At 37.3% G+C, this 27676-nt stretch overlaps 1 protein-coding gene across 6 annotated transcripts in view; it reads right to left on the minus strand.

Moving 5' to 3' along the window:
* MTMR2 (myotubularin related protein 2) overlaps positions 1-27676 on the minus strand; it is a 101741-nt gene that overhangs the window by 56462 nt on the left and 17603 nt on the right. For all 6 annotated transcript variants that reach the window (XM_046684769.1, XM_046684771.1, XM_046684776.1 and 3 more), the window contains one exon: positions 6322-6427. In XM_046684769.1, coding sequence (XP_046540725.1) covers positions 6322-6427 — 106 coding nt within the window. The remainder of the gene's footprint in view (positions 1-6321; positions 6428-27676) is intronic.

Below are 27676 nucleotides of genomic sequence, written 5' to 3' on the forward strand. Positions count from 1 at the left end.
TCTATAAATAATAAAAGTTCTGTTTCTTTCTTTCATTTCTTATTTTACTGGCTAGGAATTTGAGCACAATGTTGAATAAAAGTGGTGGTAGTAATCAGGTTTCCTAGTTTAAAGGAAACGCTTCTAACATTCCCCCATTAAGTATGAGGTGTATTCTGAATTTTGACAGATATCCTTTATCTGGCTAAAGTTGTTCTTTTCGATTCCTAGGTTCTTAAGAGCTGACATGGGTGTGAGGAGTGGTCGTGCTAGTCACGAATAAGCACTAACTTCAATCATTTTCCCTCTGGCTATTGAAACGATTATATGCAATGGACACTGTTCACTGTCTACCTAACATCTGCTCTGTGAGCCTGATTAGATTTGCATACTCAGAACACGACAGTATTACATTCATGTACACACTCTAGATAAGAAATAATCCAATTAGCTCTGACCTTTGCTTTATAAATAAAATATGAATAACGTAACATAAATTTTGAAGGGATAATCACATTTGCTTGATTTAAGCCTATTAAATATTTCAAGATAAGAGCAGATGGTTAAGAACAAAACCCAAAATAGTATAACTTTTATCTCATTTATATAATATATATTTATATATACATAAATTATATAAAAGTTACATATTGTACATAATATACGTATATTCTGAGATCAAACAGGCCTTCTAAAATAAAGAGATAAAAGACATAGATACAATTCCATTTTAATATTTGACTCTGTATTATAGAAAACATTGATATAAGCTCCCCATCACAGACACCACAAAGAAAAGGAAATACTACATAGCTTGACTTTTTTTTTTGAGGAAGATTAGCCCTGAGCTAACATCTGCCACCAACTCTCCTTTTTGCTGAGGAAGGCTGGCCCTGAGCTAACATCCGTGCCCATCTTCCTCCACTTTATATGTGGGACGCCTGCCACAGCATGGCGTGCCAAGCGGTGCTATGTCCACACCCGGGATCTGAACCGGCGAACCTGGGGCCGCCAAAGTGGAACTTGAGCACTTAACTGCTGCACCACCGGGCCGGCCCCCACATAGCTTGACTTTTAATTTATCTTTTAATCACCAACATTTAAGGGACATACTTTATTTAAAGTCCAATGCTATACAAGTTACACTTCATAAATAAATAGAGCTGTGCATTTGAATTTTAAAACCCTCTATTTCATGGGATTTATTCTTCAGTCAGCAAATAAATCAACCAGACACAAGTTCCCCAGGTTTTTAATTCCACTAAGTGTCAAACTTTAAAAACAGCTTCTTATTAAAGAAAGTTTGATTTTAAAAATTGAAAATTTATATAAAAAATAATATGCATTATTAAATTCTATGAGGGCTGGCCCCGTGGCCGAGTGGTTAAGTTCGCGCGCTCCGCTGCAGGCGGCCCAGTGTTTCGTTAGTTCGAATCCTGGGCGCGGACATGGCACTGCTCATCAGACCACGCTGAGGCAGCGTCCCACATGCCACAACTAGAAGAATCCACAACAAAGAATACACAACTATGTACCGGGGGGCTTTGGGGAGAAAAAGGAAAAAATAAAATCTTTAAAAAAAAAAAATTTCTATATGAAAGGATTCTTTTTAAGTTTTTTAAATGAAATTAAATAGGTTTTCCTGCCAAGTGAAGATGAGATGAAGCAAAGAGAAAATGCTCTACAAGTACATCACTGAGGCAGCAGGAGTCAATTTACCAAGCCTGGATTTGTGCTCCATTTTTCAGAAATACATCTGCTGGATTATATCTGTACATGCCTTTTTCCACAACAAACAAGGTTAACAAGGGGATAAAGTAATACAAATAGAATTCCACTTGAATAAATGCAAGTTCAAGATATCTAGAAGAGTTCCATAGCCCCAGTGATTTTCCATTCTGCTTCGCTGATGCAGGAGCAACAAATCGTGTTTGAACAAGAAATCCTCAACAGCAGCTTTCACATTTAGCTGTTAATCTACTAAGACAGTATCTTTCAAGAAAGTGTCACTGTGTGGTATCTGTAGCAGAAAACTTATACAGTTTAATATTTTTAATGAAATTGGATTAGCTTTTCAATGCATTGTGTTTTCTGTACTTCTCTGTAAAAGCTGTTACTAAAGAACCTTATAAAATGTTCAGGCTCAGGGCAGAGATAAACAATGAGGCCATGTGGAGAACTTGAAGCCTAGAGGTTACCCAACTTCACAGCATCTGTGAATGATGATTTTCAAAACGACCACACCAAGGCCCTCATCTCACACATAGAGCCAAACCATGGATGGTCAAAAAAGCAACACAGAGCTGCCCGCAGTTAGTACCACCTATAATTAACTAGCACATCACCATTTTATGGCCACTAAAGGTATACACACTAAAAGCAAAATATCATCAATTAACAAAACTGGGGAAAAGGGGAGATCAGATTTTCTTACAAAAACTCTCTTTTTCTGATTATTTAGAAAAGCAATTCTCATTTATTAAGAAAGTAATACTGAAAATTGCTATTTCTACCTCAAAAAACATATTAAAGATATTCCTCATTAATTAAGAAAATCTCACTTCACGCTTGAAAAATCTAGCAAAATCATGGGCAGATAGTCTCTCTGGGTAATGTGCTGTATAAGAACATCACCAATCTGGCACCAAAAAAGGGCAACACCGAGCTGTGTGCCTTTAAGCACACGATTTAATTCATCTCTTCTGAATATCAGGTTTCTCATCTGTCAAATGGGATAATAATATCTGTCTTACAGGATTGTTGTGAAAGTTAAATGAGATGAGGCATATATTAACGTTTATCATAGTAGCAAGCTAGATTTTTTTCAATTATTAGAAGCACATCTATCCTCCCACCCCACCTCTGAAAAGAGCACACATACATTTGAAATCAGGCTGCGTTATTTAAATGATACTAACATTTAATGTAATGTTACTCATTCATCTCCCTTCCACAATTGAAAAAGATCGTGATTCAAGTAAAGATATATCTAACAATCAAAGACATCTTTAAAAATCAGAAAACAGGGTAACGGGCAGTCTAAACATATTAGTTTTCTTTTTTCCCTGCCCCTTTAGGCACTCTACTATGGAAAGTACAGTCAACCTTTGTTGCCCCAAACCATCTTCGCCTTAACATTTAACAACTGTCTCTTCATTCATCCAAAAAAAACACTCTGAGGGCCCCACTAAGTTGTGAAAGATGCTGAATTATTAAGGGATAATTCCTGAAGTCATGCAGCTGATATATAAATTCGACAGATTCCCTTGGTATCCTAGTGCTAAGAGAGTCAATAATTCAGGACATATTTGTGTCTAATGTTAAACCTGAAGGGAAGACAGGCATAAAATAAGTCTACTCCAGACAAACTTGCATATATGATCACTCTACCCATAATATTATCTCCAAATAAGACACATGCAAATGATCTTTTGCTTCAGAAGGAAAACAAAAGTATTTTGTTACCCTTTTTTGGCGGGGAGGGGGCAGCAAAAACATAAGAAAGTGAGCACACCTAGTGCCCAGACTTTGGTTTCTAATACCACTCTCCAATAAAAGAAACCTGAGCTCTTTGAGAAATAGATGATGATTCTAAGACTGGGCAGGAAATATCAGGATGAGCCTAAAGCATCTTGTACTGCCAGAAAGTAAGGAGGAGCTAAAAAACACAAAAACAGAAAAATTTTTAAAAACCCACCACAATGATGGGAACATGTCAAAGGGTCACAAGATCTGACTGAAAGAATTCCTAATTTGGAGTTGGAACAATTTCAGCAACAAAGTAGTACTGGATTGTAATCTAAAATATAAAATAAATATCCAGGAGTCTACACTGACATAAATGATTGAATAAACCAATAAATGAGGGGTAAGAAACAAACCTCCCACGCAGAAGAATTACAAAAATGTATGTAGATGTTCCACTCTCAACAAGGAGGAGCATAACTCCTCACTCCTTAAGTGTGGGCTGTGCATAGCCACTTCTTTCCAAAAAGTACACCATAGGAAGGAGAGGAAAAAAAGAGTATTTTACAGTGAAAAAAACTAACACTACCTCAACCAAGTGATTAAGGTTAACATCAACAGTGATAAATCATGTACCCTTGATATGATGTGATGAAAATGTTTCTTTACCTCTGCGGTCTTCTTCCCTAAAACATATTACCCCAGTCTAATAATGGGTAAAACATCAGACATTCTACAAAATACCTGACCAGTGTTCTTCAAAACTGTCAGAATCACCAAAAACAAAGTCTGAAAACCTGTCACAGCCAAGAGGTACCTAAGGAGACATGATTACTAAACAATGTGGTGTCCTGGATGGGACTCTGGAACAGAAAGGAGGACATCAGGTAAAAACTAAGGATATCTGAATAAGTATGGACCTTAGTTAATAATAATGCATCAACAGTGGTTCATCAATTTTGACAAACGTACCATACAGATGTAAGATATTAATTAACAGGGGAAACTGGATGTCAAGTATATGAGAACTCTATACCATCTTGCTGAGTTTTCTGTAAATCTAAAACGGTTCTAAAATAAAAAATGTATCTAATAAAAAATAATAAACTATAATATTTAATATACAGAGTAACATTATGACCCTCATTTTGTCCCAATGTCAGCCAGTCACTTTAATTTATGGTACATATGGTGTCCTGAGGAAATGAAGGGAGCCTGCATGCAGAGAAGATGATAATGGAGGCCTCCTTCCAGCATCTTGCGATGTACTGCAATTCACGTGTGTGCCCAGTAAAGTAGTTTAACTAAACTAACCCTCACAAGAATACACAAATGATTTAAAATATTTCAGGCAAGAAACAGCAGGTAGAATATAATATTAATAATATAAGCATAGGCAAGAAGCAAAAGTAACATTTCTCCCATTCTAACATTTCTCCCATAATTTATATGTACTTTTTTTTTTTTGAGGGAGATTAGCCCTGAGCTAACTGCTGCCAATCCTCTCTTTTTGCTGAGGAAGACTGGCCCTGAGCGAACATCTGTGCCCATCTTCCGCTACTTTCTATGTGGGATGCCTACCACAGCATGGTTTGCCAAGTGGTGCCATGTCCGCGCCCGGGATCTGAACCAGTGAACCCTGAGGCACCAAAGTGGAACGTGCGAGCTTAACTGCTGCGCCACCCAGCCGGCCCCAAATATGTACTTTTAAATAGTAATAAATTAAGGAGAGGCTACAATGGATTTATATTTACTATTACTAATGATGAACTCTGTCCTAAATGTATGTTATGTTTCAAGATAACAGCTAATGATATTATAAAGCCTTTATAATTAGCACAACTTATTCAAATTATAATGATAAATCTTTAATAGTTTTAGTGATGTTTAAAGTCATGCTATATACAATCTAGGTACCTTATGACATTTCACAAAAGGTAATCACAAATATGCAGAAGCCTTTACAGATGTTTCTAACCTGTCTTCTTACATTTGTTGGATTCTGTTTTGAAAATGAAATACACAAAAAAGATGTACTCTCAATATGTGCTCAACAGCAAACGATCTCATTAATGAAAACAATTTTTAATAAAACTGCAAAAGTGTAATCACTGAGAAAACAGTCACTTGATCAGAATAAAAAGATTCTGAGGTAAAGTTTACGGGTTAGCACCACACGTGACATTCATTTTCTCCATCATTCATAGATAAGCAGTTGTAGAAAGCAGATGAACCCAAAAATGTACAAAGTGCAACAGGATATCACTGATGTGGTTAAGACCTTTAATAAATAGAGGACACGTACAAACTATAATGAGATGTGTAGCAACTACAGTAGAGTAGTGAAGGGACTCAGCTCCAGAACTAGACTGCATGAGCTGGAATACTGGCAATAGAATTTATTAGCTGTGAGACCTTGCGCATGTTACTTAATCTCTCTCTGAGTTATCATCATCTGTAGAATGATGATAATAACAAGTCTCTACCCCACAGAACTGCTACAAGTATCAGGAGAGAGAGTTCATGACCACTTAGGACAACGCTTGGTACATGATAAGTACTCAGTAAAGGTTTGGCTATTGTTGGCCATCATTATGGGAGTAATCATGAAAATCTTTTATACCACAACAAAATTCATTAATTACCTTTTGGCAAAGAACTTAAAAGTTAACAAACTTAGAGACGAACTACACATTTTTCTTTTACAAATAAATAAGAATTCCAAATTTGCTGGCCTGTTCTGGGACTTTTTATAAAGACTGAGGTCTTTGAGAATACCAATATTACCTGCTTAACTAGTTAAAGCTTGTATTGATAGTGCAGACACAAATAGCTAACAGAAAGTACTTCGTGAGAACTTAGAAACAGTATACATACCCTCAAATCAGGAGAAAAGTTGTCTGCAGAAGTTGAAATGGAATCCGATGATACAACAGAAGCTGACTTTGTATGCACTGAATTCTCTGAATGAGAAGTAGAAGCACTACAAAATACAAAAGCACAGTATGTTTGAAAAATGAGGGCTTTAAAAAGCCAATTTCAGAAATTTTGTTAATTATAACTCCATTACTTATTAAAGCTTCCATTGCCAACTACTTAGCCTACTCAATCTTATCTCCAAATATTGATAAATTGCAAACACTCTATACCTTTCACACTCCCTCTGGACAGACTTCCCTAGTACTCATGAACACCATCCGGGCTAATTCTTTCTTTTTATCCAACCATCCATTCATCCAATGAATACTCACTGAGTGGTCCAATGGGCAAAACCATTACACGAGGCACTATGATTTGGAGATAAATATGACATAATCCTCACGTTCACGAAGCTCGCAAGGTTGTGGCAGAGACAGTCAAGTAAATAAATGGTGCAATGTGATAAAGACTCTAACGACACACACACAGAAAGAGAACAAACTATGGGAGGGGAAAAAAGGAAGCAAGCACCTAACTACTCAGGAAGTTCAGGGAAGACTCCACAGAGGAGATGATATTTGAACTGCGTCTCGAAAGATAGGAAATTGCCAGGCTGATAAATAAGAAATTCCATAAACAAATAAACAAAAAAGCATTGCAAAGGTATAGAATTATCAAAGAGCAGAGAACATTTGAGAAACTACAAATAGTTCAACAGGGCTGGATAAGCAGAAGATGCAGATAGAAAGACAAGCCTATCGTACTTTGCACCTTGCTACCAAATCAAATTCTATACTTTTAACGAGCCTGTCTTAAATATCCACTTCTTCCATTATACTAAGTAATCACATTCTACAGTTACTTTTATTCCCTTAAATTCCTACAGAACTCTCCATACCTGATCACATGCTGCCTTTTATTGTTTATTGATCTCAGGAATATATATTTTGTTTCACCAGCTAAATTTCAGGTATCCCAAAAGAGAGAACCGTGCCTTTATTTTCCACAAAATCTTTTTTAGTACCTGTTAACTGTTCAGTATACTGTTAACATGTATCATGCTTGTTAAATTCAAAAACACAGTGACAATATACCTACGCCACAAACTGAATGATCTACATCATTTCCTCTTATGAGTAAAAGAAAGTCAAAATTATTTAAGGTAAGAAAAACCAATGATAGAAAAATGTCAGACACTCAATTGAAGCTTAAAGCTGTGATTAAAAAACATATTTTTCTAAACCTTCATTCCCAACTTAAGTCTTCTTCACACCAAAAGTCAAAATTTTTTCATTAGACTTTGATGAACTAATCCATCTTAAGGTTGTGATAATATTTAAGAATCTACATTTTCATTTTAGAATTTGTCCACCATAAACCTGCCTGTAACAATAACTAAATTACTTACACAATGCGAAAATCATCTTCCCCAAAAGAAACTGTCACTTCATTTTTTAAATTTTTTTCCACCTTTATTGAGGTATGATTGATTAAAAAAAATTGTATATATTTAAGGTGTACAACATGATGTTTTGATATATGTATACACTGTGAAATGATTACCACAGTCAAGCTAATTAAAACATCCATCACCTCACACAGTTACCTTTTTTTTTTGCGGTGAGAGAATTTGAGATCTACTCTCTTGGCAATTTCAACTATACAATAAGCTATTAGCAACTATAGTCACCATGCTATACATTAGGCCCCCAGAACTTAGTCACTTTATATCTGAAAATTTGTCCCTTTTGATCAATGTCTCCTCCTTTCCCCCTTATCAGACATATGGTTTGAAAATATTTTTTCCTATTCTGTAGGTTACTTTTTCATTTTGATTGTTTCCTTTGTTGTGGAGAAATTTTTTAGGTTGATGTAGTCCTAATAGTTAATGTTTGCTTTTGTTGCCTGTGCTATTGGTGTCAAATCCAAAAACCATTCTCAAGACCAATGCCAAGGAGCTTTTCCCCTATGTTTTCCTCTAGTTTTCCTGACTCAGTTCTTACATTTAAATGTTTAATCCATTTTGAGTTTATTTTCGTGTATGCTGTAATATAAGGGTCACATTTCATTCTTTTGTATGTGGATATTCATTTTTACTAATACCGTTTATTGAAGAGCTTATCCTTTCCCCATTGTATACTCTGGAGTCTTTTTCACAGATAAGTTGACCGTGTATGTGTGGTTTTATTTCTGGGTCTCTATTCTGTTCCATTGGTCTATGTGTGTGTGTTTTATACCAGTACCACACCATTTGATAACTATAGCTTTGTAACACATTAGGAAGCATGATGCTTCCAGCTCTGGTCTCTGTACTCAAGACAGCTTTAGCTATTTGGGGTCTTTTGTGGTTCCATAATGATTTTAGAACTGTTTTCTCTATCTGCGAAAAACACCATTGGAATTTTTATAGAGAATGCATTGAATCTGTAGATCACTTTCAGTAGCATGGGCATCTTAAGATTCATTCTTCTAATCCATTAACACAGGATAATTTCCCATTGATTTGTGTCTTCCTCAACTTTTTTCACCATTTTATAGTTTTCCTTGTACAAGTCTTTAACCTCCTTGGTTAAATTTACTTCTAAGTATTTTACTCTTTTTGATGCTACTGCAATGGAATTGTTTTCTTAATATTTTTTGGAGAATTTATCATTACAGTATAGAAACACAACTGATTTCTGCATATTGATTTTGAATCCTGCAACTTTCCTGAATTTATTAGTTTTCACAGGTTTTTGGTAGTCTTTACAGTTTTCCATGTATAAGATCATGCCATCCGCAAAATGTTACGTATTTATACAATGTGAAAATCATCTCCCCCAAAAGAAATTGTCACTTCTTTTAAATGGATGAACATGGTATTCCAGTGGGAACACTTCATAATATTTTTTTCAAATGCAAACATGTTTATTTTATTAACTATTTCAAAGTATGATTGTAATTGTTATTTTTTTATATCCAAGAACCTATAATATTATACAATGGAGAAGTTATAAGAAATTCTATTATTTAGCTTTATAATGTAAGCAATGAGAGATTGATAGGCTAAAAATATTTCCTTCCTTTTTTTTTTGTAGCCAACTTCTGATTGTCATCTGAATTAAAATTACAGGTAAAATAACCAACCTTTAGGCACATTACTTTGACAGATATTGTCTGCTGCCTATTCCATACATATAGACACCCCTTTCTTTCCTGACTTTGATCACAGCAGGCTGTGCCCAGCCCAAAACAACACGCTTGCATTTGGCTCTCCTGTGGCTCAGGAGAACCATGTGATACAATTTTGGTCAAGAAGATTTAAAGGGTAGTCTGTTAATGCTTATGGAAACCTTTTATTTTCTTAATAAATGGGAGCAGAAACAGCAGGATGGCCCTTAACATTTCCCATTTTCTCTCTGGCCTGGAACAAGAATGTAAAGTTTGGAAATACTGCAGCCATCTTGTAAACATGACCAACATGCTGGCCTACTAAAGATAGGGAGCCCAACAACAGGAAGAGCATAAAGTTCTTGTAGTCCCGGTGAGCAGCTGAATTCATACGAATAACTCTCTACTTGGGGAATTTTTACGTAAAATAAATGAAATTCAATTTTTTTTTTTTGAGGAAGATTAGCCCTGAGCTAACTGCTGCCAATCCTCCTCTTTTTGCTGAGGAAGACTGGCCCTGAGCTAACACCCATGCCCATCTTCCTCTATTTTATATGTGGGATGCCTACCACAGCATGGTGTGCCAAGCAATGCCATGTCCACAGCCGGGATCCAAACCGGTGACCCCTTTGGCCACAAAGCGGCACATGCGAACTTAACTGCTCTGCCACCAGTCTGGCCCCTGAAATTCAATTTTTAAAATCAGTGTAATAGAATTTTCTATTCTGTACAGCCAAATGCAATCCTAAGTGATAAAGAAATCAACACCTCATAAAGTGTATTTTGGACAAATTCAAATGTGCAATACTACTTTTTATGCATATGACCTTCTGGGAGAACAGAAAAGACACTTAAAGGCAATAAGACACAATTTAGAATTACGAGTAGTATATTACTTAGAAAAATAATTTCGACAGAGGGAATATTATAGCATGTACCACTAAGAAATCAAATGGCTCTTCAGAACCAAAGCATGAAGTAAATAAATATACAAGAGAAATAAAATAAACAAAACCAGTTTCTGCAACTAATATGCAATCTCAGATTCAAAGAATCAGTCTTTCAAGGAAAAGTGTGGCAAATAGCCTGTCATCATCAACTTCTCTATCAGACACACATAAACATGGGAAGATAGTATGATCCACAATATTATATTTGAATAAGCACTAATATGTATTTCAATATAACAAGTCTGTAAAAGGTTTTAAACTCCAGACAAGCAAAGAGTGGCTGAAGGGGACAAGGGTGGGAATATATAATAGTTCTGTTCTTGTAATTATGGCAGATACTTACAAATGCACACACACACATACCAGTAGAACCACTGAAAGTTCTCCTGGTATAAACATAAACATTAAGCGCTGCCCTTCATGGCTACTCAGGCGGAAGGTGGCCACAGATGCCCTAGAATGTAGAGCTCTATTTTCAGTAGTTATTCTTTCTTCTGTCCCATGGGCTCTAAGCAGGCCTCTGATCTCCATGGCTACTGGCATAATACAATCTAATTTCCACTGCTCTTTTCTGTTTCTCCCTTGCTCATCTTGAGGTCAAGCTCTCTCTGTTTACCTTTTACGGACTTTTCCATTAACAAGCTCTGTATTTCCCTGAATTCATACCTTTGCTCATGCCATTCCCAAATAGAATGCCCCTTTATCCCAATCTATTTATTAACATCTTACTTACTTTTTAAGACCCAGTTAAAAAGCTAGCTTTTCCAAGAAGTCTTCCCCAGGTCTTCCAGCTGGAACAAAATTCTCAGTCCTGTACATTTTCATAGACTTCTGTCTATATACTGTAATTGCACTTAACACTTTCCACATTAGACCAGAGCTCTTTGGTTACACGGCCACTTTCCTTTTTAAATTATAAACTACTAGAGAATAAGAATCTTGTAATTGACAAGGCATTTGAACTCCGAGCAATGACTGTAGTCTGCTAACCTCATTAAGTAACCAATACCACTTCAGTCCTCAGATTTCCTAGGCCCATAAACTTCATACATACACTTCAAATCAAACATTTCTGTTATCTTTGTCATCCTGAGTCCCTCTTCAAAAATGCCAGACCTTCTAATCTGACTGTGTGTTTCCTCCATCCATTTACCCTGTCCAAGTCTTCCTTCAGCTACGAACTCTTCCTAACCTTTACACTCAAATCTTTATTCCATAATGAGGAAATTCCCTTACATCTTTAACAGAACTCTCCCCTCCACATCTCCGCCTCAACCTACATCTCCCCTGGATTCCACTTCCCTGCAGCCTTTTCTAGGGAAGACCCTTGCTTCTCCCATATCTCACAAAACCCAAAGGCAAAAGCAGGATTTCCCCAGGCTCCACTCTCATGCTTCTATATTAGTATTACTTTTCTGTCTTCATAGATAAAAGCCTTCTTCCTCTGAGGTTCATGGTATTTGGGTATACAACCTCTCTGTTACTATCATCTACTCACCTTTTAATTACTCCTCCTCACTCAGTAAGGACTTTCTAACCTGGCTCACTTTCTTTTCCAAAGCTTCTTTCTACTCGTCACAGGAATTTCAATGTCCATAAGGATAAACTAGCAACAACCTAGCTCAGAATTCCTCACTTCCAGCATCCCTCATCTCCATCCCCACTTCAGCAATGTGCTTCTGAAGTCACACTCTGGACTTTATCATTTCTGGGAACTACTCAGCCTCTGTAATCTTAAACTCAAGGAAACCAATCTCTGACCACAGATGCTATCTTTTCCAAATACATCACTTTCTTAACTTTTCCTTCATCTAATCTTCAAAGTAGTGGAAACAACTCACCCCTCAACTTCTCCATTCGTCATTATCCTTCACGTAACTGCTTTCCCTTTCCCCCTTCACTTCTTTCCCTATACAACCCAGAATGTATAGTGTAATATTTTATACTCTCTTGTCAACCCTCAGTGTACTTACATCCTTATCCATTGGTCACCACTGCCCTGCTAATCCAGATCATTACAACTATCTAACTTTTCCTGTGCTAATGCTTAGCTACTAATGGCGGAAATCTTCACATTGGGGCCACTTAAGACTCATGGTTAGAAACACTAGTTAGGCCCAAGGAAGTGCTCAGCAGTACTCCCACTTCCCAAGTGATTTTTCTAAACCATCACCATGTTTTCCCTAAACGCATCATATCCAGTCCATCTAAAGTGCTGTAAAGTCTAACTTTCCTATCATCTCTTGAATGCATCCCTTTTTCTATCCTAATTTGTACTGTCTTACCTCAATACCTCTTCCATGGACTACTGCAAATCACCTGTCTCCTTTCTCTTACTCATCCAATATACCATCCCAAACCAACACCAAAGTGATCTTTCAAAAACAGATCTGACATATCATTCCCTGCTTAAATCATTTTTTATTGAGATAAAATTGACATACAACATTATATTAGTTTCAGGTGTAGAACATAATGATTTGATATTTGTATATATTATGAAATAATCACAACAGTCTAGTTAACATCCATCACCAGAGATACAAATTTTTTTTCTTCTGATGAAAACTTTTAATATCTACTCTCTTAGCAACCTTCAAACATACATTATTAACTACAGTCACCATGATGTACACTATATCTCTATGACTTATTTATCCTATAACTGGAAGTTTGCATCTTTTGACCACCCTCACTCATTTCACCTACCTCCCAACCCCTTGCCTCTGGCAACTACCAATCTGCTCTCTGTATCTATGAGTTCAGTTTTATATATATATACATCTATATACAAACACACACATTGTGTATGTGTATATATATATATATATATATATATATATACACACCACATTTTCTTTATCCATTCCTCCACCGATGGACACTTAGGTTGCTTCTATGTCTTGGCTATTGTAAAAAATGCTCCAATGACCATGGGGGTGCATTTATCTTTTCAAGTTAGTGTTTTTGTTTTCTTCTGATATATACACAGAAGTGGAATAGCTGGATCATATGACAGTTCTATCTTTAATTTTTTGAGGAACCTCCATACTGTTTTCCCTAATGGCTGCACAAATTTACACTCTCACCAACAGTGCACAAGGATTCCCTTTTCTCCATATCCTCACCAACACTCATCTCTTGTCTTTTTGATAACAGACATTCTAACAGGTGTGAGGTGATAGCTCATTGTGGTTTTGATTTGCATTCCCTGTTTAAATCTTCAGTGATTTCTCCTTGCCTAAAGAATGGAGCCCAAACTCCTTAGCATAACACTTGAAGTCTTCCATGATCCACCCCTTGTTCTACATTATCTAGCTGTTGCTCTTACTCATCTGAAGCCACTGAGAATGGCTTGCAGATTCCCTGAGTTCTCTAGCCATTTCATGCCTCTGTGTCTTTGCTAAGTCTGCTGTCTTTGCCTGTAATGTCCTTCATACCCTTCCATGCCCTCTTTGCCCCTATCCATCTTGGAGACATGACTACTTCTTCCTTTACTGTGCACTGCATGTATTTGTATCATATGTGTGACACTTTATTGCATTTACTCATCTACAAGTTCCTCCTCTCAGATATTTTTGTTAACTGTTTACTATTTCAAGATTCTTTCTTTACCACAAATCATTCCATCCCCTTCTCACAATAAAACATATAAAGTGTTTAAAATAGAATACGTGACACATGTGTCAGTTACTATTATTTATGACCACTGAGCGTTATTGTGCATATATTACTCCAAGCCAGATTAGCCACATAAATAAAACTATAATGGCAAAGCTGATGGGGAAAAAAATAGCAAGAATAACAATTAAAGACCTGGTATTTATAAAATAAGAAATTTATAAAATTTATAAAATAAGAAATCTGCTTCTTGGACAGTCTGATGTTAGAAGTATTAGAAAAATGAATATTATTCCCACTATAGAAGCATGTGCACTGGCACTGTAAATGTAGTTTAAAAATGAAGTCCGTCATTGCTATGGATTTAATTGTGTCCCCCCAACCCACCACTAAATTCTTACATTGAAGCTCTAACCGCCAATCTAACAGTAACTGGCGATAGGGCTTTTCGGAAATAATTAAAAAGTTAAATGAGGTCGTAACGGTAGGGTCCTAATCCAAAAAGATTCGTGGCCTTATAAGATGAGAAAGAAAGCCTTCCCTCTCTCTCTCTCTCTCTCTGTCTCTCTCTCTCTGTCTCTCTCTCTGAATGCACACACCGAGGAAATATCACGTGGGACATAGCAAGAAGGCAGCCATCTGCAAGCCAGCCAGACCGTCGTCACCAGGACCTGAACCAGCCTTGATCCTGGACTTCCCAACCTCCAGAACTGTGAGGAACAAATTTCAGTTGTTTAAGCCGCCCAGTGTATAGCACTCTGGAAGCAAGCCTGAGCTGACTAATATAGTCATAGCAGACGAAAGTCATGGAAGGAGTTTCTCCTGGATTTAGAAGTGAAATTGATAATACAAATTTTTTTCTTACTATACAAAAAAAAGCTCAAAAGTTCAGAAAAGTACTAAAAAGGACATGGCAGTCCCACTGGAAGAGACCTAATTATGTCATCAATAATAACCTTTCTCTATGAAAAATGTGAGTAGAAATTGAATGTCCATTTTGCCTATTACTGTTTTCCATAGAATTACACTTCCCAAAACTATCCAAACTTGCACAAAGTAATTTCCAGTAAAAAACAATTTTAGATTTTCCTTTCTTGCTGCTTTCCTTTCTTTCACATTGAATATGATTTTCATTTCCCATTTTCACGTCTCACTCCAGCTCAATAAGCCTTGGCTGAAAAAAGCCACAATCAGCTCATACCTGGATTCATTCAGACATGTTAGTCTCATCACGTTCTAATATATTATATTCAAATCTACAAGAATAATTTTCTTCAAACATTGCTTCAACAATTCCTTAGCCCTTATATTCATTATAATGAAGATTCTTATACTGGCATCCAACTGCCTCCAAATCAAATCAAATCTCATAATAGCTTTCAGAGCATCAAGGCTCTCCACCACATCTAATTCTAGCTCAAGCTTACATTCTACTCCAGCTAGACAAACCTGTTCCTCGCCACCGATCAGGAGAATCAGACTCTTCTTACTTTCCATTTTGAATACCTTTTAATGTAGTCTCCAAACTACCTTCTCTTCTGACCAGCTGTGGTTTTTAACCACATAAAATTTCTCTTGAAGGTTCACTTTCCACAAGGAACCAGTCCTAAGCTATTCTTACTGGTTCCTTTCAGTAAGTCTAGTCATTCCAACACCTTTGCATTTGTATTCAGTTATAGTCATGCTTACATTGATGTATTATGTTTACATTGACTCATTTTTGTTTATATTGATTCATTACATAGTACACATATTCCTTTAAAAAAAAAAACTTTAACAACTACCAAACTCTTACTATGTACAAAACACGGGGTTACAGAAAAGCCTCAGCCCACGAGATTTCACTGTAAGAGAAATTATACTACACAAGCACATCAGTAATACCATGAGAGGTACAAACAACGGCCAGGAGAAAAAAACTCAAAGGAAATGATTGTAATTTAAGGATTAGAGAAAGCAAAAAATATATTAAGTTAAACCATTTGAAATTGCTATTTTGTAGGTTAAATGGTCAAACATCAACTATCCCATATCGCTCAATGTGTTCAAATGAAGGAGACAAATTTAGCTGGGCCTTTAAGGATTGCGAGACACAGATCAAGGCTTTGCAAATCACAAGCATACACACACACAAAGATGTTTTTTAAAAAGGGCTCGGGAAAGTATATGGTATAGTTTGTGAATAATAAGTAGTTTACTCAAACTAAATTGATAAAAGGTTAAAAAGGTAGCCTGGTGCCAGATCACTGAGAATCTTAAACGCCAGACTTAAAAGCTTTGCTGGGAAAAGGCAAGGCGCTCATAATGACACACCACTCCACATCCTCTGGGGTGGCTAGAATTAAAAGGCAGACAATAACAAATGTTAGCAAAGATGTGGAGAAACTGGAACCCTCACATGTTGCTGGTGGAAATGTAAAATGGTACAGTCACTTTGGAAAATGGTCTGGCAGTTCCTAAAAGGTGAAAGAGAGTTACCAAATGACCCAGGAATTCTACTCCAAGAGAAATGAAAACATGTCCACACATAAATGCACATGAAAGTTCTCAACAGTATTATTCATAATAGCCAAAAAGCTGAAACAAGCCATGCCATTCCTCTGCTTGAAATCCCTCAATAGCTCCCCACCGCTGTTCCGTTATCGCAGGCTCAAGTCGTTACACAATCTGCTCCCTGCCTCCTCCTCCAGCTTCCTCTTGTGTATCTCTCTCCCTCCTTGCTCTCCTCAATCCAACCACACTAGCCTTCTTTGAGATCCTTAAATAAGCTGTCTCCTCTGCAGGGAGGCTGATTCTGCCAATCTCCTTCTTGACTTTAGTTCTACTAAGATTACAAACTCCAAGAAGAAAGAATCACGTCAATTTTGCTTATGGTTCTATTCCTAGGACCTAGCATGGTGCCTGACATAGAGGAGGCACTCAGGAAATACTTGTTGAATTAATTAATGAGTGAAAGAATGAATGAGAATGATCAAAGAAAAATGGATTATTCTAACCAAATTCATCAGAGGCCACAAGTAGAACATCCAAGACAAAATGAAAAGTAAATTTGGTAAAGGAGGAGAGAAAGGGGCAGAATAAGGGTAGGGAAAGATAAACAGAAAGTCTCATTTTCCTTCTGGAGTTATTGTTTGTATATTATTTTATATACCATATATAGTGTCCTATTTCCATTAAAAAATTTCTTAGGATGCTGGGGTAACAAGCATTTCTTTAAAGAAGCTACGTTTTAAGTGACTAATAAATAATCCTTAAATAACTGGTGGGAATTGGTTTTTGCCTATTTCTTTCCACTGGGATGGTTAAAGAAAAAGTAATTGGGAATTGAGAAACCAAGATTTTAGCCCTAACTAGTTAACAACAGTATCCTCAGCCAAGTGACTTAATCCCCATCCCCTATTACAGTTTCAGGACCTGTGAAAAGTACCAATTAAATTACTTAAGTGGTTAGCTTTCCGGTGGTCATACACCTCTTTGAGAATTTCATGAAAGCTATTCCCTGAATTGCTTTCAATGTCAGAGACTTGAAGGTTAAGAACCTGGCCTAGATGATCACTTTTGGTTCTAACATAGTCCAGGGCTTCTGAAAAAAGTATTCTACTTCTGTAATATTCATATAATATTTAGATGAATACTGAAACATTAAATAGACTGTCCAAAAAGTATATGTGTATGCAGGCGTCTGTGTCTATATTTACATATATTTTTTTCTAATTATGTAATCACAGCCTTAGCCTTGAACACGAAGACTCTAGATTAAAGAGAAATATTCCAATATTGTATTTCTTAGAATAAAGTCTTTAAGAGAATATTTATGTATAATAAAGTCAAAAGGAAACTAAATTCAATAGCTACACTTATTTCAGGAGCTCTGAGCTATCACTGTGTAAATTCAACACCCCTGCTTATAGATAAATAGAAATGACATCCTATCAAGAAATAGAAGCCACACTTTCTTTAAATATTTTCATATTAAGTGATTTTACCAGAAACTATATCTTTTAAATACACTTGAAAAATGTTCTAATTTAGCTAAATAATAATTATATTTCAAATGTCTTACACTTCAAAATATACCTGGGGAGAGAACCCCCTAAAATATACACATATGATTGGCTCAGTAACTCTTCTCTCTAAACAAACAATTTCATCAGATTGAACTGGAACCGAGGAATATAAACTCAGTTCACTCAGGAACATCATCCTTGCCAGTGCCCACTACAGTTATATTTACCTGGCTTCTTATGCTGTGATTTGTACACGTACTCTAACTTTGTGACCTCAGGACACTGGCACTCGTTATTAACTTCAGTGGCCTGACTCATGTGGAGTACTTCTCGTCTGCCAAGGTGAAAAATGAAAATGCATGACTTGGAATAATCTTGGCACTTGCATTTCTGACAGCATACTCATTTTTCTTTCAAACACCACATGTGGTTTTCCTTCACAAGTCTCTTTCCAAATCTGCAGACCATATTCCGTTTCTTAAGAGTTTAGCCACTTTCCACATTACAGCGAATTGTCTATCCTTACTGGCTCCATTTTCTCAGCACCTACTCACTCCTTACTCCCTTGCAGTCTGGCTTCTGCCTCAATCAATCCCTGAAAAGCGGCTCTTTCTATAAGTACCAATGACCTGATTATTTTTAAAAAATGGTCTTTTCTCAGTTCTGATACTATAAATTCTCATCTCCCCTCACTAGCATATTATTTTGGTTACCCCATATCTCAGTTTAATTTCATCAATACCCTCGAGCACCTATTATACATAAGCTACTACTGTTCCAGGAACTCCTAACACAGGGTTGCTGCCTCTAGCGAGCTTTCACTCCAAGGCACTTAATACAAGTACAGAAAAAACACATCAAAACATAAAATACGAAAAATGAATGAGAGAGAAATAAAGCACGTGGGGAGTTGGAAATTGAAAAACTCATATACAGCTTTAATTTAGGGGCTCGAGAAAGGTTTCAAGAAAGAGATGGTGTTTGAAGTTAGCCAGAATATAGAAGAGGTTCGACATCTTCTCATCAATTTCACTAAGCAAAGGAATAGCATGAAAAAAACAAAGTAGAGGAAAATTCAGAGCATGTTAAAGCTGTTATAAGAGGTAGATCACTTTAGGTAGAGTAACGGATACTCGTAAGCCACAATTAGAAATAAGCCTGGAAAGATAAATTTTTATTAGACTGTAGCAGGTCCTAAAAAATAAGTTAATATTTAGATATTTAATTCTGAAAGCAGTGAGAAGCCACTGAAAGTTTCTGTGTTTTAGGAAGATTCTTTTAACAATATGTCAAAGAATGGATAAGAGTAAGAAAATCTGTTAGGAGACTTCCTCACGTCAGAGGTACCAAGGGCCTAAACTAGCCGTAAAAATGAAATAGGAGTGGATACAAGGGACACTGTAGAGATGGAATCAACAGAACTCGGCAATTGACTTCACAGGATAAGAAAGGAAGAGAAAAGGGTCAATATATGATCCTAAGTCTTGCTGACTGAGAAACCAGTGTGCCAAATTAGAGAGCAAAGAAGAAAAGCAGGTAGTTTGGGGAGCTGATAAGTTCTGTCTTAGAACTTTTAAGACTGAGGCAGCATTAAGACGTCCACAGGGAAACAGGTAGCACTCCATTCAGTAGGAAGTCAAAGGATTTTAGATTCTACCTGATCCTGCACTTGTTCATTCATTCATTCCGGCAATGCTGATTTACTGCTTACTTTGTGTTGGATGAGTGCACTGTGAAGACACATGTGATGCAGAAATATTAGATATGCTCCCAAATTATAGCCTCATGAGAGAGGTAGACTCCTATTTAACTATGAATCTCATCGTGATAAATTCCGTAAGAATGGTTAAAAAAATACTATAGGAGAATACAGGAGGAAAGGATTGAATGTGACCGGGAAAGGTTGAGGTAGACTTGAAAGATATGTCAGTTTTTATGGACATTGGCCTGTTAGCAGGATTTGATGGTAGAATAGAGAAAATCTGAATAGGGTATGTGAAAATACGCAATAGATTATGATGTTGTTGAATTTGAATCTCGTAAAACATCCAAGTGGATGTGTTCATCAAGTAAGTGGAAATATAAAACCTTTCCCGTTTTGACATTCCCTGGAGAGCTTATACCTAGGTGATAGCTAAATCCATGAATCTGAATCTGTAGCCCAGGACATGATATAAAGCAAGACGAGATTTGAGTTTTAGTGAATGGAACTACATTCATTTTCATAAAATAGAGACTGAAGGTAGAAGTCTAGAAAAAAATGGTCAGAGAGATGGAAGAATCAAGAGAAAAATTTAGTGAAAGCCAAGAAGAGTGTTTCAAAATAGGTAGTTAGTATGTAATACTACAAAGCAGTCAAGGAAAATGAGAGAAAGATCCAATAGATTTATTAATAAAATACATTAAATTAATTACTAAGTCAATATGGTCTATATAATGTTTTAGAAACAAGATCTAATATGAATGAAAAAATGGAGGTAATGAGGCATGGACTGCCTCAACTTCTTGCCCCTCTCTCAGTAAACTTATCTGTATCCAAACCCACTCTTTCTTCCTATCTTAGATGATGATACCTCCCTTCTTGGGTTCAAGGCCAGTCCTTGCTCCTGTGCTCTTCATCCTGCCCCATACAGTCACCTTTGGGAGAGGGGTGAGAGGGGTGGGAGGGGTGGGTGGCGGGGATGAGTGGGTGTGTATATGCATGCACACGCTTTACACAACACTGGACATTTAGTAGGAACTCAATAGTGATTTGCTGAATCTATATCAGAATAACACATTTTCAATTCTAACTGAACTACTCTATCGATACTGCTTCCTGGATGTCATTAATGACCTCAGTAACAAACCCAGGGGCCTTGTTTCTCTCAGTTCTTGCTCTCCTTAACCTCTCTGCAATATCTGATACTACTGTCACTGCCTCCCTCTTGGGATTCTTTTCTTTCTAAACTTCCGTTGTCATTAAAATTTAATTTACATTAAAATTTCTTTATGCTCTCTCCTTTTCTAGGTTCTTTTCTTCCACTTGCCCTCTAAATACAGATTCTCCTGAAAGTTCTGACCTTGGCTTTGTTCTCTGTATACAATCTCTCTGAAATATCATGGCTTCCCACAGCTGCAGTTATCACCTCTGTGCAAATGATTTTCAAACATATCTTTAGTCTTCTCAGTCCCACATTCACAAATACTTGCTACTAGTACCATCTGGCCCCACGTTCTCTCTTCAGCCTTAGTTCCTCACTCTGATCCTGCTTAGCTACAGGCCACACTTTGTGATGACACTAAGCTATAGAGTAAGTAACTAGAATTACATCAAATAATATTTTTTTAAAATGTCCCTTTCAAATGCAAGTATAGCCATCAGTTAACCAACTATTCTGATAGCCAGCCAATGAATGATAGAATACTATAACTTTCAAGGACCTCTGAGATAATTCTAGGGAAATTCCTCTCATTTACAGATAAAGTACAACCCAAAGAAGTGAAGTGAATGATTTGAAATATGATATGAAATTCTTGGCAGAGCCAGATACAGAATCAGGTCCCCTTTTGATTAAATCACATTGCTTCCAATGGAGTACAGAATCAGGAGAAATACCCTCAAGGTGCTTATTATTTAACTGGGGAGATAAAACAAACACACATACCCCCTAAAATTTCTATCACACAAGCTCATTGTATGAGGATGAAATTCAGTTGAGATCAATCAAGGAATGCTCCCTGGAGACGATAAAGCTGAACAGGATTTAGAAGTGGGTTAAGAATAGGACTACTAGAAAGTAGTACCTTTAGGCCTGTTTCCCATAATTTTTTTTTTTAAGTTTTTGGACAACAAACACAAGGAACATATTATATAGGAGAAGACTGGATTGTTAATTAAATCTCCCATTTAGAATTCAGTATGAATCCAAGTGATATTGTAGGTTCTGAAAGTAAATGAAGATAAGGCTCCAATGCGAATCTGATATTGTCTCACAGAATGTTACTGTTCCTCAACTCCTCATCTATTTTACTGTTTAAGAATGTGATGGGTCTGAGAGCAGGCCGCTCCAAGGTGTGCCACTCTGGTATGCAGACTATTTCGAGCTGAAGACAATGAAGCCTCAAAAGACCCACAAAGAGCATCTGACCTTCCCCCAAGCTGCCTAAAGAAATTTAAAATAAAGGTTGTCTCCAGGACAGGCCATCACCGTAGATAACTATCTAGGACACTTGGGGGGATCCTTGCTAAGTCCACTCTTATCAAAGTCCTGCTTATCAAACTTCTGCATTCCATCTCTATGACGATTGTCTTTCTCCCCCTTGAAGCCCCAGATCATTATGTGCTCCTTGTCCGTAGCTGAGGGTACTTAAACGGGTGGACTCAGCCAGATGGCCGAGTTACTCAGTTTACCCTGAGTTTCTCCCATGTATACATGCTATTAAATTTTGTTTGATTTTCTCTTGCTAACCTGCCTCTGATTATTTGACCAGCCATAAGAACCTTGAGGAAAGGCAGTGGGGGGTAATTCTCCCACTTCCCTGACAAATGCTTCATTTCCTTTTACTCTACCACTCAGTAGTCATGTGACCTTGGGCAGGATGCTCTAACACTCTGGGTCTCAGTTTCTTTACGTGTAAAATGGAGAAGATAAACTCTCCCTCATATAATTGGTTATTTATTCAGCTCCTGGTGTTCCAAATCAGGTCACTGATTCCCCCCAATCCCCAGCCTCCATCTGTAAGAGTTAAGAAAGGGCATCAGAAATCCAAGTGCTCTGGAGAGTTAGACTGTCTCTCCACCTCTCCCCTGGTCTCCTCAACACCACTGGCAAAAGTAAAGAGGAGACCCCAGAACTGTGTGTGATCTTTGCAGGACCTCACCATTCCCTCCCCCTCAATACTCAGTCTCACCACACTCTATCTTAAAAAGTGTAACGACTAACTTCATTATTCTCCTTAACTCTGTTTTCAACAGTTCCCATAAGAAGTCAGAAGTACCAGACTCTAATCCCCTTTTCTGATCCCGTCTTCCATTCACCCCCCAACTCCTGTGCTTCTGTCTTTCAAGGTCAATCATCAGCAAAATATCCTCTACTCTCTCTCTTAAATGGTCTTTTTACCATTTACTCTAATGCCTGGTTTTCCCCTGAGGACATTGCTCTCCCTACAGCTCTTTCAAATGGAAAAATAAGCCCTCTTATTTTCTCTCCTATATCCCTCTCCCACCACTGGGCCTGGAAATTAGGCCTTGTTCCTCTTTGCTACTTGCAGACTATTCTTCCTCTCTGTCTCTAAAAACCCCAAGCATTCAATCATGTCATCAGACTATACCACCCTCTACTCCTCCCTGTTGAAGTCACTTACCAATCTCTAAGTCACTCTCCCTCATTCCTTGAAGAATTGGCTTCATGCTCACCATCATTCTTTCTAATATTAATACAACCGCCATAATTCTTACTGATTGCAATATCCATGTAAATGAGCATTCCAACACTGGCCTCCCAGTTCCTTAACCTCCTCTCCTCCAATAATCTTGTCTTCCACTCCACCTCAGATCATACTTATACCCTAAACACTGGCATCACCAATTAATGAGTCCTTAACTTAAACTTCAAACATTCTACTGTCTGACCACCAGCTCATTCTCTCTAGTACCCTTGCCAACATCTTTATTGTTCAGTTCCACCAAGACCTTCACTGTTCCTACTGCCTTTCCTTGTCTCTACTTCATGACCTTACTTCTCTCTTTTCCCAATTTCCTAAATTCCGTAACCTGTAATTACAATCACTCCATGGTTCTTGCTTGCTTCATGGTACTTACCTGGCAACACCCAAATACTAGCTAAGCCACACTCTGCCTACTCCAGACCTGCACCCATATAGTTAAATTAGTCTAGAGAAAAATACACAGCCTCACAGCCTAGACTCACTTTGAATTCGTGACGATTTACCTCTACCAGGCCCTTAATACTGTGCAGGAATCATACATTTCCCTAGTCCCTACACTCTCCCATTCTTCTAGACAACTAATTCATAACGTCTTTTCTTTCTACACCCTCTGTCGCCCTCTCCTGAATTTTAGTAGGTGATCTAGATTCCCATATCATTGAAAAATAGAGAAGTAACCAAAGAAGATCCTTCCCAGGCTCCCCCAAATACAACCTATGTGCATCTGTGCATAAGTAATCTGCCTTCCTCTTACTGTGGAAAAATAGTGTATATTCCCATCTAAAGCTAGCTCCTCCACTAAACTCCACCTCCTCTCATCTTTGCAAGAAAATCTCTCCAGCAATTCTTCCCTCTGGTTCCTCCATCATAAAATTTTCCCTCTCTACTCAATCATTCCAACCAGCATAGAAACATGCAATTACTTCTCTCAGCCCCTCCAGATACCACTTCATTTCTTTGAGATTCTTTATGGAAAAACTCCCTGAAAGAGATTATCTATACTCAGTCCTTCCAATTCCTTACCTCTCATTCTCTCTTGAACCCACTTCCATCAGGCCAACAAAAATGTTCAAGGTCATCAAGAACCTCCACTCTGCTAAACTCAATTGTCAATACTTACAATCCTCAACTATCAGCAGCATCTGACATCGTTGATCCTTCCTCCTTGAAACACTTTCCACCCAGGGCTTCCAAAACACTATACTCTCATGGCTACCTCACTATCCTTTGGCCACTCTTTCTCTCAGGTCTTCTGTAATAATTCTTCTCTCATCTTCTTAACCAACTGACATTGGGAGTGCCCTTGCACTCTCAGTGCTTAGATCTCTTATATTCACCTCCCTCCTGAATAATCTCATCCCATCTCAGAGCTTTAACATCTTTAAGTTGATGACCAAATTTATAGCACTATCACAGACTTCTCTCTTGAATTCCAGATTCCAATCACCTATTTATTTAACACCTCCAGGTGGACATTTACTATGCTCAAAACCAAACTACTGTTCTTCCTGAAAGCACCTCTAACATCGCAGTAAATTGTAATTCTATCCTTCTCTACTTTCTTGGGCCAAAATCTTTGACTCCTCTCTATTACACTATGTGCTCAATCAGTCAGGAAATCCTATTGGTTGCACCTTCAAAACATGTCCAGTATCCAATCACGTCTCTCTACTTCTTCAGCTACCACTATCATCTCCCTCCTGGATGATTCCAAGTGCCTATAAGCCAATCTCCTGGCTTCTGCATCCTAGTCAGTTCCTAACATAGCAACCAGAATGATCCTTTTGAAACATCTGATATGGTCACACACTAACAAAAAAACTTCCACTCTTTCCATCTCACTCAGAATAAAAGCCAGAGTCCTTAAAGTAGCCTGGAAGGCCTTTCACAATCTGCCCCCACCCTTACCTCTCTGATCTCATCTTCTACTATTCTCCCTTTTGCTCCCTTGTACTAGAACCACACAAGACTCCTTGCTGTACCTCCAACACACCAGGCAAGTTTCCACTTTGGTTATCTCTATCTATAACTCTCTTCTCCCAAATACTCTCTTTTTTTCCTTCACTTTCTTCAGCTTTTTTGCTCAAATGTTGCCTCCTTAGTGAGACCTTTTCTGGCCATTTTATTTAAAACTGCAAACAACTCCAAACCTACCTCCATTCTCTATTCACTCTCCTGCTTTATTTTTCCCAGAGTACTTATTACTATCTGATATACTTTTTGTTTGACTTATTTTCTGTCTCCTCCATTTAGTTAATACTTACTGAGTGATTACCATATGCCAGAAACAGTTCACATACTTATAAAGATCAAATAAAATAATGCATGCAAAAAGTTTAGCACATTACCTGACAAACAGAAACACCAAAACAATGTAAACTATTATTTTTACCTAATGGTGGGTGGAACAGGATACCCCTTACAGCGATCAGAGAACTCCAGTTTATCAGAATGAAGTAAAACACAGGACTGGAGGCTTAAAACAAATGAGACGCTACCAATTTGATCCTTAAAGAAGCAAGGAGGTAAATTACCCATAATCAAATAGTCTCTGCCAGGGAAAATTTAATACAATTTATTTAAAACCAGACAAGCAAAAATAACCTCTAGAATAGGAAATTTCATTATTTCCCCTCTAGCAACGAGTTTCAATTATTAAATCATTGTTGGAAACTTACCTCCTTTCTGCTTTCATCGCAAATGCTGTGTACTATTTTATTTCATGACCAAAAAAAGGATGTCTACAGTTAAGTGTTTAATCATGGACTATTATATGTAACCATACGAAAAGCACCTTCACAATATGAAGCAAGGGACACTCAGGGAAATGCTTACACATAGATAAACTACTCTCCCACTCCAACTAGGACATATGCATATAAGCTACGAGAAGACAAAGAAAAACTGGGTCTCATAAATCATGGAAAGTCATTTAGCCTCTCAGAGCCTCAATTTCATATTGCAAAGTGGAGATAAAAATACTTGCTCTTCTTATCTCTCTGGGTAGTTATAAAGACCAAGTGAAAATAATGTGAAAATGCTGTCTAAACAGTAAGATTTCTTTATACAGAAACACTACTGCTAAAAAAGGGGGGAAGGGAGGGGCCAGCATCCTGCAACTGATAATGTAAAATTTGGAAAATGAAGTTACTGTTAAAATGTTTAAGACTTAAGTTTAAAGCAAAAAACAAATATGTATAGGGCTAAGAAACAAGGTATCTTCTCAGAAAGACTTTCTAGATTAGCGCCATTCGTCCTGGATGACTCCCTGGGTATACGCCCCCCTCAGCACGTTCATCTTTAATTCACAGCTACATCTTACTGGTTCTTTGCTAATGTTTTCAAGTAAGTTTATGTTTTCTAGTTTGGTAAAATGCACAAATTCAATAAACGCTTATTTACCAAGGCAATTTCCCAAATAAAAATCAGAACTCTTTAGAGAATAGCATTTACAACACACCCATTATATTAAAAATGACAGCAACAAAATAGTAGGCCAGACCTGGTTACACTAAAATAATTTAAAAGGATAATTTATTTACAGGGAAAGACATTAAATAAAGAAATATTTGAGATGATCAAATCTCTCATTACGAAGAATAAAAGACTTGTGGAAAAGTCAGGAAATGTCCCCAAAAAATCACATTCTTTTTTTTTTTTTTTTGGTGAGCAAGATAGGCCCTGAGCTAACATCTGTGCCAATCTTCCTCTATTTTTTTGTATGTGGGATGCCAACCCAGCATGGCCTGATAAGCGGTGTGCAGGTTGCGCCTGGGATTCGAACCCACGAACCCTGAGGCTGCGGAAACAGAGCATGAGAACCCAACCACTCTGCCACCAGGTCGGCCCCTCACCTCATTTTTAACAAAAGCCAAATTGTATAGAATTTGGGCACACAAATGAAAAGATGACATAAAGATTCATGGGTTCATGGTCCAAAAATACTTTTTTAAATGGCCCTTAGTTTCACAACAGTTTCAGAGACAGATTTCAGTCAAGATCAAAAGAATTGTGGTATTACTATTCAAATTAACTTACAGCCGTTCCATAGCATCTGCTTTAATCACTAAATGCCACCTCCCTCAGCCACAAGAAAAGATTTTTCCCAATGCATGCCTAAATGAGAAACAAGACTATGTTTCCAAACTAAGCAAT

Source organism: Equus quagga, chromosome 14 (assembly GCF_021613505.1).
Source record: "Equus quagga isolate Etosha38 chromosome 14, UCLA_HA_Equagga_1.0, whole genome shotgun sequence".
NCBI classification, from domain to species: Eukaryota; Metazoa; Chordata; class Mammalia; order Perissodactyla; family Equidae; genus Equus; species Equus quagga.